General features: G+C 36.0%; 1 protein-coding gene and 1 pseudogene across 1 annotated transcript; both read right to left on the minus strand.

Annotated features, from left to right (window-relative positions):
• Positions 1–599: 599 nt before the first annotated feature.
• On the minus strand, positions 600–1,782 carry LOC120259381 (cytosolic sulfotransferase 8-like). Its single transcript, XM_039266970.1, has one exon. It carries the CDS (start codon positions 1,769–1,771, stop codon positions 689–691), a length of 1,083 nt encoding a protein of 360 aa, XP_039122904.1. The 5' UTR covers positions 1,772–1,782; the 3' UTR covers positions 600–688.
• Positions 1,783–8,387: 6,605 nt separating this feature from the next.
• LOC120258576 lies at positions 8,388–12,714 on the minus strand (annotated as a pseudogene).
• Between the last annotated feature and the right edge of the window lie 843 nt (positions 12,715–13,557).

Raw genomic sequence — 13,557 nt, forward strand, 5'->3', positions numbered from 1 at the left:
GAGATGGATGCGTTGTTTCAGAGTTTGGTGGATGAACTGCGCCGACGATGGAGTAACTGTGGGAGTGAGGAGGAGAAGAAGAAGCCGGTGATTGATGTGTTGTTGGAGAAAAAGAGGGCAATGATGTGGCAACATAATGTGACGTGTGCGCTGAGTAGGATCTCACGGCCTCCATGTCAGCTAATTAAAACATTAATCAGTCGGGTGACCCGCCAGTGAAAGGATTAAAAACTTGAGTGATCATTTAGAAACAAATCAAATATGGGTGAGCAAAATGAAATTTCGCCAAACTTGAGTGATTTATAAAGAAAATTAACCGTGCATTGACCCGCACTTTCAAGTGAATCGTGAGTGACAACTGGCGCTCCCTTTCATCTATTACAATGTCTGGAAGTCTTAATTAATATCCCTTTTTTTATTTTATAAGCGACGTTTCCGGATGTTCTATTTGTGGTTTAATTATAGATGGACCAAATTAAAATACTTGATTATAATTTTGAATTAATCAACGATCTTAGTTCGTTAAAATTAAACTTCCCCTTGGTTACTCTTTAAACAATTCATGTTTCTTTTTGTTATAAGTAGTAGGGCATAGCGCATTGAGAAACATCACAGGTGGCAGCATATATAGATGATAGATGGGCACAATAGTGCATTGACAAACAGAACATGCACAAGCATGCATGTTTCATGGTTCGAAGGATAAACCAGAGCCCTTGAGATTTTGTTCCATTGCTTGGTCGAGTCTTTCAGCCATCTCTGGAGTCAAAAAGTTAACCCAATCACCAACCTCTCCTTTTCTAAAATAAGCATCGTTTCCAAACTTGAGTGATATGTCAGTAGTTGCAGTTCCATTCTTATTCACCTCCAAATTTCTCAAACCCTCAAAGCTACACATGTCCAATATCTTCTCTAAGACGCCATCTCTCTCCTCTTCCTCGGTGAATGGACAACCCATGAACTCAGCCAGCTTCTTCAAATTAACAGCAGTATCACTCTTCAATTCCTCATACTTCATGAACCAAACCTTATCTGGATTCACTAGGCTGGCATTCCAGAACCCCAAAACATGATCCCAAAGTGGCCCAGCCAAGTGAATCCCTTTCAGAAATGCATCGAACGCATCACCAAGAGGCACCTTATAATTCACGTCTTTCATAATTTTATTGACAAAGTTCCAGTAAGAAATAAAGGTGTCTTTAGGGTTCCTACAGAGATAAACAAACTTACACCCAGAACTAAGCCATGAAGTAGGGAACAACTGGCAAGGAATGTGAGTGCTTAGAAGTCTTGGAGATGTGCCCACAGTGAGATCTGTCAACCTATTTCTACCATAAAGATTGAACTCCAAGTTCAGGACGCAGTGATGGGGGTTGTGAGATAGAAGCAAACTCTGTTTACCTGTCTGGTCGTTACGGTTCAAGGTGGCGAAGGCTAGAGCCTTGAGCCAAGTTGTGCCAACTTTGACGGGTGTACATACGAGGATGTCACTTGCACGAGGAGTGAAGTGATCTTGTGCTGCCATGACTCCCGGGAGCATCCAATCCGGCTCAAACCAGAATCCCTGGTGCTGACGGTACTGACGGTGCTGAAGAACTTGCATGGCTGATGACGATAATGATGATGATGATGACAACGCATGTTTAATAGTGTATTGAGGAAGGGTGAGGATGAGTTGGCCATATTTTTGGTAGGTTTTCTCTTCTTCTTCTTCTTCTTCTTCTTCTTCTTCTTCTTCTTCTCTGTTTTTGGCACTGAAAGGAAAAGCCATCTTGTTGGAGACTTGAGCGTGTGTGCGCGTGCGAGAAGACATGATAGGCTTATTATAGAAAGCATTTGGAATGGTTCCTCTTCAATAATAATTTCCCAAATGAATAGAATATTAAATGTGTGATTCACATTGTGAGAATATTTTACACTCGTCATAGCTGAATTCTCGTGAATGTGACTTAATTAATATATGAATTACGTAAGCACAATTATAAATAATTTTTTATTAACAATAAACCAAATTACTTTATAATACACTACACAAATAAATTAATTAAAAAGTGAATAACAAATTTAAAGTAAACATAAATAAATTATAACACCATACCTATTTTTATCGAAATATAAAAATAATAAAACAACGATATTCACAAATTTTGGTAAAAACACAAATAAAAATAAGCAAGAGAATTTTGGGCATTTTATTATTTTAAAAATAATCAATTAGAGATTTTGATAAGGATGTTTTAGTCATTTTATGCATTTGATTATTTGTAAAATTGATTATATATATGCTTATTGCATGGATTAATGTAGTTATGTACGTCTAAAAACATGTAGAGATGGCTACTATCACATAATTGAATTTGGAGGATCACTTTGGAAGTTTAGTTGTCTTCTATGGACAGGCAAAAGTGGTCCCACATATGTGAGGTTTCACTTGATCGTCGAGAGAGACTCCTCTAGTAATGCTTTTTAGGTGCTTGGAACTATATTTATCTATGCAATTATAAGCATATAGTTAATTTTACAAATAATCTAATGATGTTCTAATGCTATGTAATAAAAAATGCAATTATTCTATTTAATCCAAATAGATCAGTAGATTGCTTGGATAAGGAGGTTCTCGGGTCATTGAAAGGTGTATAGAAATAACCCAAGAGGTCCATGCTTCATCAAGGGTGGATAGGGTAAGTGGGTCATTGAAAAGTTTACAAAAATATGTCCAGATCCTAAATGCGGAACGACAATTATGGAGCAAGTGATCGCTAGATTCTCCACTGTCAATATCTTATTATCTAAAGCAAGCCAAAAGAAAGCTTTATTTTAAGCGGGCACTCTTCTTTCCTGTGATTTGCTAAGGGGGCATCAAAGCCCACCATCGTTCAAGAATTTATAAAAGATTTTCACATAAAAATTATCATTCTTGTTCCAACACCAAATCCTTGAGTCCCTGCCCTCTAGTAGTAAAGGAAGAAAATTGCTGAAGGGGCATTAAAGCCCACCATCATTCAAGAATTTGTAAAAGTTTTTCATAGAAAAATTATCATTCTTGTATCAACGCCAAATCCTTGAATCCCTGCCCTCTAGAAGCATAGGAAGAAGATGAAAGTAGATTTCTAGTAAATGAATTTGGCTCTAGACGTAAAAAATAAAACTAGGATAAAGGGGTTCTCATAATTAGCAAAAAAAAGTTTGGCTACACATCTTTGGGTGTTCTACCCTTGAGCCATCTGTCAATTCAAACAAGGTAGGTCTTTCATTTTTGATTTTGGATCAATTCCAAGGAGAAATTAAAATAGATCGACAACTTGAAATGCCTTCCTAAAAAAAATGAATTTTTTTATTCGTGCACTTTGTGAGGTGTCCAGCCCTATTTGAAGCTCTAAGATGAATGTATAACTCAATATTGAGTTTGTGCAGAAATTACTGTAGCAACGGGGATGCAGAGAATGGCTGTAAACCTTACGAGCTCCATGCGGCTCACTGAAAATTTTCTTTTCTGCCAGGTACTGAAGCAAAGATACTGTAGCAATAGTACTGTAGCAGCAGTGAGAGAATTTATAGTTCTGGGAATTTTATGCAGGTGCCATGCGGCCCGCATGGAGACCGTATGGGATACTGTAGCATCCCGAATGAGATACTTAACTCTTTATTCTCTCTTCAATGAAGAGTGCATTCTTTGAGGTTTCTTGAGAGAAAAGAAAGGGAGAGAGGGCTACGGGCTAGGGCTTCAACATCCATCAAAGGGGAAACCTTGAAGACATCCTAGAGCTTCGGGTCCGAGCTTGTGAGCTCAAAGAAGAAGAAGTGAAGGTATATTTGTACTCTTCTTCTTCATTCTTATAAACCTAAGCTAGGGGTTGCAAGAATGTGGGAAGGTTGCTAGGGTAAGTTGTTTATCATCTTGTTGTGTGTTCTTATTTGCTCAAGAGAGGCTTATTGTATGTTTGTATGCATTGATTAGCCGGATTAAACTAGGTTGTAGATTAAGGGAGAAGAAGAACACTGTAGCACTTCCCATACCAATTGAACACTCTAGGTCCTTATGGTTTCTCTTTGTAGTGAGGAGTTTTCCCACAAGGATTCTTCATGAAAAATGATGTACATTGGTTTTTGAATGAGAATTGTGTATTTGTTTGTCGTTTGATCCAAAGAGGGTGAATAGTGTTGACTGCCAGGTTTTGTCCGCTGTGTGTTGTATACCCCGGGCTCCCCAACAACTGGTATCAGAGCTATTTGTTCACTTATTTGTCATGGAAGGAGATGCAGGATCCATGATGAAGTTAACGGCGACAAATTACTCAATTTGGAAGCCAATGATGGAGGATTATCTGTGTTGCAAGGATTTGTTTGATCCTGTACTGGGTGATTCAGCAAAGCCTAAGGAGATGTCTGATGATGACTGGAAGAAGTTAGATAGGAAGGCTTTGGGAACGATCAGGAAGTTGGTGGATATTAGTGTATTCCACCATGTAGCCCAAGAGAAAAATGCACATGTAGCTTGGGGAAAGCTAGTAGCTCTTTATGAGAGGAAGACTGGAATGAACAAGGTGTTTGCAGTTAAGAAGCTCTCCAACTTGAAATACAAAGATGAGAGATCCATTGCTGAGCACTTAAGTGATTTTCAAGACTTGTTGAATCAGTTGACCACTATGGGGGTTAATTTCAATGATGAAATTAATGCGTTGTTTCTTCTTGGTTCATTGCCAGACAGTTAGGACACCTTGGTGGTGACAGTTTGAACGAGATCATCAATAAGCAACATACAGTATCGAATTTTACAAACTTTCACCACCAATTTTTAATGAGGTCGTGATTGAAGTCTTTGAAATTCACACATCCCATCCTCCTTTCAGTTTGCACACACGATTCCATGAAACAATAAAGATATTATAAATTATTGATTTTTTTTTTAGGAAGAGGAGCGGGGCGAACCCACTAGAGACCCCAGGGGCGTGCACAAGCCTTGGTGGAACAAGTGAGGACGGGGCCGCGCTCACGTGGGCGCTGGAACCACCCGTACACAACCACTATTCACAACTCCCAGAAATATTCCCTCAGCCGAGAATCGAACTCTCACCACTCGGTGAGAACTCTATCGGCGACCCGTGTACCAATAGACCCGAAAGTCGTTGGCTATAAATTATTGATTTGAATCCATAGAAAAATAAATGTGGAGGTCTGTGCAATCGTTTCTACAGGTTGTTTGGTGTATATGGACTAGCTTCTCAAGGAGAATTTCTTTTTTTCGTTTCTAATAAATCTTAACTATATTCAAATAAAGTTTTCTTGCTTTCTTTTCTTTTTATTTGTTATTATTAATTATTTTTTGAAACAAGTTGGAGTGATCGGCAATTATTATGGAAAGAGTAAAAGATGCTTGTTCACTGATTTGAATAATAAAAAACTTTCTCTTGCTCCGCTGCTCAAGGCTATCACATATCAGCTAAGCTTGATTAAACTATTATAACGTCTCGCTTATTTTAAAATAAAAAGATTTCTTGTACTCCACTCAAGCTATTAGCCTATTAAAGAGCCAAGCTTTATTAATTAAACTATCGTCATCACTTGCTTTGCTAGAAATTCTAAAAATCCAAGCAAAATTAAAATTGCCCTGATGGTGAAATCTTGATCTCTTACTACATCCATGTTATAGCCCAATCTTTTATATTAATAACATTGTAATATAAAAAAAATATAATATATTCAAACAAGTAAAATCTATATTTGTTTGTTTTTTTTTTCTCTGAGTAAAGTGAATAAACCACAAATTTATTAAAAAAAATAAAAAAAAATCATATTTATTTGTTTGTTTTTTGCGTTTTAATTAAAGTGATTTATCTATTTTTTTTTAAAAATCATATTTATTATATAGGATAAATAAATAATAAATCAAATGCCCAAGCAAATTAAATGCCACCTCTGGAATAGTTAGTCTTTCATTTTTCTGTTTTTTTTAATTAATCTATTATAAATAATTACTCTTATGCTTATTCATATTTTTTTTTAAAAAATTTCAATGCAGTATGCCTTTTTTTTATTGTGTGAATGTATACCTACCCTTATTGTGAATTTGTGAATGTATATTTATGCATCCAGCAATGACCAACTGTGAGTTTGCCACTAAAATTTCACTCTTCAACCATGCATGGCAGAATGCTTGGCCTCTTGTGTTGGAAGTGAGAATTGGGGAGTGAGCTTCTGGCAACCCAGATGATTGTACAATTTTGTGAGCTGTACTAAAATCATAATTAAAAAATTGAAGGATAAATCAATAAAAATAACATTGCTTTAAAATGTATGTAGATACATGACCACCAACTCAAAATCATGCCAGAAATCTTATCTCTCGACACTCCTTAGGGCCCGTTTGGTTGGAGGGAATGGGAATATGGGGATGGGGATGGGGATGGGGATGGGGAAGGGGAAGGGAATGGGGATGGGGATAGAAATAGTGAAAGGGATTGAGGATGAAAACAAAAGTAATGTTTGGTTGGAAGGAATGAGGATATGAATAGGAGAGGGTATAGAGAAAAATTTTAATAAAATTACTTTTATACCCTCTATTATTTTAATCAAATAATATATATTAAGTTATTAATGTATTTATTTTTGTACCTCCATAATAAAGATTATTGTATTTATTTGTTAGGGTATATTAGTAACTTCCTTACCCAGGTTTGTTCAAACCCACCAAAATGAGGGGAACCAGCATGCTGGGTTTGAGGGGCATATATCGCCCCCTCTTTCCTTTCCCATGCCATCTTGTACATGCCCAAACATGGGCTTGTACATGCCACAAGGAGTGATCCCCAATCCTTGGGGATCACTCCTTGCATCCAAACGGGCCGTTGATTTTTTCCTCTCAAAAGGTTATGGCATGTGGTTGACGTGATATAAGTTGTGTGATTTATTATCTTAGGTTAGCTTATGAGTAACTCAATTAAACATTAATTACATTGATATATCAAATTAAATTTTTTTATAATTTAAAAATTGAAATAAAAATATCAAATAATTTGATAACGATTTAACTATTATAACCATATGGGAGTGCAATAGCTTACTCATATTATATATATAAAATATTCCTAAATGAAAATGGAGAGGTTAATTAAATATTCACTTTATCACATATTTATAGTCAAGTTGGATTTGAGATCTAATTTGGATATCTTAAATTCTTTATTAAAAATGAAAATGGAGAGATTAATTAAAAATTCACTTTATATCACATATTCATATTCAAGTTGGATTTGAGATCTAATTTGGATATCTAAAATTTTCTATTAAAAATAATTTAAAAACTACCATCAACCAATATGACAATCTTCTAATCCATATAACGTTGGGGGTTGCTAGAAATGATTGCATTTTTAATGCTGATTGTTTGTCCTCTTCTGCTGTGATTTCGAAGATTGTTCATGTTCTGATACTGTGGTTTTCTGCAGCTCCTCCCTCACAGCAGGCGAGCTTTGATGAGTATACTTCTACTCTACGTCGTAGTCTGGTGTTCTCTGCGTAACATGTTGACCCCACTGGTGGAGTGACTCCTGGTGGCGTGGACCCGGTTCAAGAACTGGGACAGTGAGTTTTTGGTTCCCGGTCAGTTGTTTGGCCAGGAGGGTGTTGTTGGCCATTTGTTTTTGTCTATCTGTTTTGTATCCACAAAAACCGTTAGGGGAGTATATAAATGAAGCAAAATACAGTCCTTTTATGGCAACATACTTGGAGCTTACTTATAAGGCATTTGGATGGTGAACCTCAAATAAAGAATGGGATATATATTATTTATTGAAAACTGGGCCTTGCCATGTGCATGCACCAAAGAGAGTAGTTCTTGGGTTGGACTTGGATCTAAATTTGTGTCTCAATCAATCAATCAATCGACCTGCCAATAATATTATCACTCAGTCTGATTCAGACCCACCGATTCCATTGTTTAACTATTATGTTAACAGCTGTCTCTCTTTCACATGTGAAAGAGAGATGATAGAAAATGCAGACTAAAGTTAAGTATGAAGTTTCATCACGTATGTAATTTTTATTTTTTTATAAAAATAAATAAACTATAACTTTATTAGAAAATTAGAAAAACAGACCAAGCTGAAACAGTAGAAACCAACTCTAGCATCTCGAAGTAGAAATATGGGTGGATGGTGGAGAAAAAGAAAAGAACAAGATCAAAAACAAAAAGATGTACATCACCAAAGGCCCAGAGGTGATGCCTTCGTAAAAATACATAAATAAATTAAGTCAACCAACTTAAATTAAGTTGCAACACATATGCTAGAGGGATATATTGCATTGACAAACCTTAAAAGCAGTAGCATATAGAGATCCTATATGGCCACAACGCGCACATTGACAAGAAGAACATGAGCATGCATGGTTCATGCTTTGAAGGATAGACCAGAGCCCTGGAGTTTTTGTTCCATTGCTTCATCAAGCCGTTGGGCCATATCCGGAGTTATAAAGTTAACCCAATCACCAACCTCTCCTCTTCTAAAAAACGCCTCGTTTCCAAACTTGGGTAATATGTCTGTGATAACTTAAAAGAATAGATGAAGAAAACTGCACACTTTATTCATAATCATTGAAGCCTTTATAAAGGCAAAATTCTAGAAAGATAATCTCTACTAATTTGAGTTTTAATCAACACACAACTAACTAAAATATTTAAATCAAAGATATCCTAACCAAACTAAAATAAATATCATTATCTTAACACCCTCCCTTAAACTTATGTTTATCTCATAAGTTTAAAGTTATCTTCCTTGCATGAATGCTTTCATTTTTTAATTTCTTCAATAATATTTCTCAACCACCCTACTTGAGAGGCACATGTTGCTGCTACAAATTCAACCTCAGTAGTTGAAGGAATACCAATATGTTGCTTCTTTGATGACCATGAGATAGCTCCAAAACCCATCATAAATACATAACCGGATGTGCTTTTCCGATCATCTAAATCTCCTGCATAATTAGTATATGTAAATCTGATCAAATCTGACATCTCTCCTTTCTTGTTTAATTTTGCTTTGTATGCCCACTTTAAACCAATTGTTTTTTGCACTTTGGGAAGTTCAGTTAATTCCCATGTTTTATTTTTTTCAACAGATGGAATTTCATTATCTATAGCTTTTTTCCACTTTGAATGTTGGATCACTTTTTCAAAAGATAAAGGATCACAATTTGAAAATAAAGCAAAGTGGGTAGCAAGGTCTTTAGATTGGTTGAAATCTGTTACTTCATAATCTGCCATCCAAGTCGGCCATTTTCAGACACGAATAATAGGGGATTTAGTTGATGTCTCTGCTGCTGTTAGTGAAAGTTCAGTAGTAATTGAGGCTTCATTAGTTGAAATTTCTTGATGTTGGACTTGCTCTCCTTCTTCTTCAGCTTCATCACTAATTATAATTGAAGTAGGCTGCTGCTCACTCCAATTCCAAGTGCTTTCCTCATCAAAAATAACATCCCTACTCACCACATTTTTTTTTTGTTAATTAATCATACAATTTAAAAAGCTTTGGATATTTTACTAATCCTAAGAAAAACACACTTTTGCCCCTTATCATCAAGCTTCTTTCTTTTCTCATCTGGAATATGTGCATATGCAATGCAACCAAAAATTCTGAAGTGATCTACTGCTGGTCTTCTTTCACTCCATGCTTCTTCTGGTGTTTTGTTTTGAACAGCAAAAGTAGGACTTCTATTCAAGATATGAATGCTCCAATTCACTGCTTCTGGCCAAAAATTCTTCGGAATTCTGCCCTTTGTTAACAAGGTTCGCACCATATTGAGGATGGTTCGATTTTTTCTATCTGATACACCATTCAGTTGTGGGGAATAGGAAGCTGTGAGATCTCTTCGGATGCCATGATAATTACAAAAACTTTCAAAGTCTTTTGAGCAGTACTCTCCTTCAGATCAGTGTGAATTGTTTTAATAGGCTTCCTGGTTTCACTTTGAATATATACCTTGAAGCTTTTAAATGCACTAAAAGCTTCTGATTTCTCCTGTAAAAAATAAACCCAAGTTTTCCGAGAATAATCATCAGTGAAAGTAATAAAATATCTTTTACCTCCATTAGAAGTAGGATTTATTGGTCCACAAATATCAGAGTGAACAAGTTCTAAAACATCTTTTGCTCTCCAAGACTTTCTTTGAGAGAAAGGAGTACGATGTTGTTTGCCAACAACACACTCTTCACAAACTTGGGAGGGAATAGTGATTTTAGGAAGGCCTATCACCATATTCTTTTCTTGGAGTGTCTTCAATCCACCAAAGCTCAAGGACCATACCGATAATGGCATAGCCATGAAGGGTCTTTTGTTTTAGCCATCAAACAAGGTTGAGCACATTCAATCTTTATAGGAAACAACCTATTTGAACTCATTGGCACAATTGCAATTGCACCTCTACAAGGATCATATATTTCACAAGTACTCTTTTAAATAGTAATTATATATCCCTTTTCTTGCAACTGACCAGCACTCAGAAAGTTACTTTTCAAGTCAGGAACATAAAAAACATTAGAAATTTTTTCTACAAAATCATTCTTGGTTTTTATATTAATATCACCCTTTTCCCATCACATTCACGTAGAAGCAATCTCCAAAGCTAACGATAGGGGTGAAAATCTTCATTTAAGTAAGAAAAGAAGGACTTACTTTCACACATATGGTTGCTACTAACCGATGTCCACAAAACCAAATATCCGATTTGTGAGATTCCCGACTATCTTGAATTGCCATTAGCAAAGTCTACGCTTCTTTTATTTTTCCGAAAAATTTAACTTTTTCTCCTTTATCTTTGTCATTAGGTAGCTTGGTATAACATTCAGAACGGTAATGACCAAATCGATGACATCTAAAACACTCAATTTTAGATTTATCAAATTGTTGACCTCGTCCTCTTCCTTTACTTTGTAGATAACCATCATCGGTATTTGCTTTGCCATACTGTAGCCTCTATCTGCACCTCCTCTTCCTCTACTTCCACCTCGACCTCTACCTCGTAATATTGAGAAGTTGTTGGTTGTAGAGGGCCTTCAAAAAGCTTTGCTCCTCAGAGAATAAAATTACGGTTGATCTTCTGTTCATGAACTAATAAAAGAGCTTTTGAAGTTCATCAATTGAGAGTGCATCTATGTCCTTTGATTCTTCAATTGAGCAAACTATGTAGTCAAATTTTACTGTCAAAGATCGCAATATTTTTTCAACAATAGTGACATCGTCCATCTTCTCCCCATGAAACCGCATATTATTGGCCAATCCCATGGTTCTTGCAAAATAATTGTTAACAGATTCTCCATCCTTCATCTGTAGATTTTCAAAATCTCTTCTCAAGGCTTGAAGTTGTGCACGCTTCACTCTTGATGAGCCTTGATATTTTTTCTTCATCGAATCCCATATATCCTTGGAGGTTCTTTGCAAAGAATTGTCTCCAAAATAGATCGATCAATGGCCTGAAATAAGTAATTCTTCGCCTTCAAGTCTTTCAACTTTGATGCCTCAAGTTCCTTCCGCCGTGCTTCTATAGGTACTACTCCATCATCCGGTTTTGCCACTCCAAATTCAACAATATTCCAATACTCCTTGGATTTTGAGAAATTTTCCATCAACATGCTCCAATGATCGTAGTGACCATCAAAACGTGGAATAGATGGTTGCACAAAGTTGTCTGCAGACATTGTGAATTTCTTCACTACAAAAAAAAAACTCTCCCTTTTGTTGAAAAACCTAGCTCTGATACCACTAATAACTTAAAAGAAGAGATGAAGAAAACTGCACATTTTATTCATAATCATTGAAGCATTTATAAAGGCAAAATTCTAGAAAGATAATCTCTACTAATTTGAGTTTTAATCAACACACAACTAACTTAAATATTTAAATCAAAGATATCCTAACGAAACTAAAATAAACATCATTATCTTAACAGTCTGATCATACTATTTCATTTTTATTCACATCCAAATTTCTCAAACTCTCAAAGCCACACATGCCCACTATCTTCTCTAAGACACCATCTCTCTCCTCTTCCCCAGTGAATGGACAACCCATGAACTCAGTCAACTTCTTCAAATTAACAGCAATATCACTCTTCAACTCCTCATACTTCATGAACAAAACCTTATTAGGATTCACTAGGTTGGCGTACCCCAAAACATGATCCTAGAATGGCCCAGCCAGGTGGACCCCTTTACAAATGCATCAAACGCATCACCAAGAGGCAACTTATACTGCAATAGTGAGATCCGGCAACCTTTTTCTACCATAAAGGCGGAGCTCCAAATGGGTACACAAACATGGGGGTTATGAGAGAGAAGCAAACTCTGTTGGCATGATTGGTCATTGCGGTTCAAGGTGGCAAAGGCTAGGGCCTTGAGCCAAGTTGTGCCAACTTTGGGTGATGAGCATATAAGGATGTCAGTTGGGCGAGGAACGAAGTGGTCTTGTGCGGCTATGACTCCCGGGATCATCAGCTCTGGCCAAAACCAGAAGCCCTGGTACTGCCGGTACTGACAGGCTTGCATGACTAATGATGATGTTGATGATGATGCATGTTTCATAGTGTATTCAGGAAGGGTGAGGATGATTTGGTCATATTTTTTTTTTGTAGGTTTTCTCTTCTTGTTCCTCTTCTTCTCTATTTTTTGCAATGAAATTCACTGTGAGAGGGAGAGCCATTATCTAGCTAATTGGAGATTTGAGAGTGTGCACTTGTCCGCTTGTAAGAAGACTTGATATGCTTATTTATAGAAAGCATTTCGAGTGGCCCAAATTAATTCAGCAATAATTTCTCAAATGTGGACGTACATAGAGTGTGAGTGTGTGGCTGTGTGAGAACTGAGAAGACATGATCAACTGATTACATAAAGCATTGAATTGTAGTCCTTTGTTAGGTATGGAAGCCTAAATTGACATTATGTGACAAGCAAGTAATTGGCGTGCATGGCATAAGCAATGGCCACATGGCAAATGAGTTAATTTGGCAATCAAGGTGACAAGGATAATAACATGGAAAAGACTCTTGATGAGGTGACGCTTGAAGATATGAAGGTTAGAAGATTTTGGCAAAAATATATGCTTGAAGAAATTCTCTCAATAAACTATATAATGAAAATTTATTTTTGGCATGAGTATTAAGGTAAAAAGATTTCGCATGAAGAGCAAGTTTAATTATCTTAGATATGATTTTATCTATCTTCGAGCAAGATCCAAGATGATGAAATCTATCTTTAGTAAACTCTCTTAATGAGAGCTCTTTTTCTAATGAGTGGAATGAAATCTATCTATTTTTCGTGGACCACCCTACTTCATTGATGTAAAATGTTCCACCAAATTGCAAAGCCGGTTTTTTTTTTGTATTTTAATTTTATTTTAAATTTGAATAAAAACATTAATCTTTCAATTTTCTCAGGATTTTATTCTTTTCAATTTGTTTTATATTTGAGTTTTAACTATTTAACTCGAATAGATTGATTCAACTATAAGACAATCCCTTCAAGTATATATCTTCGTATTGTTATCAATTATAAAATAATAAAAATATTTC

This window comes from Dioscorea cayenensis, chromosome 4 (genome assembly GCF_009730915.1).
Source record: "Dioscorea cayenensis subsp. rotundata cultivar TDr96_F1 chromosome 4, TDr96_F1_v2_PseudoChromosome.rev07_lg8_w22 25.fasta, whole genome shotgun sequence".
Classification (NCBI taxonomy): Eukaryota; Viridiplantae; Streptophyta; class Magnoliopsida; order Dioscoreales; family Dioscoreaceae; genus Dioscorea; species Dioscorea cayenensis.

What these genes read in the sequence shown, in the direction of transcription:
- LOC120259381 (XM_039266970.1), bottom strand. Translation starts at nt 1,771, where the DNA reads ATGGCTTTTCCTTTCAGTGCCAAAAACAGAGAAGAAGAAGAAGAAGAA.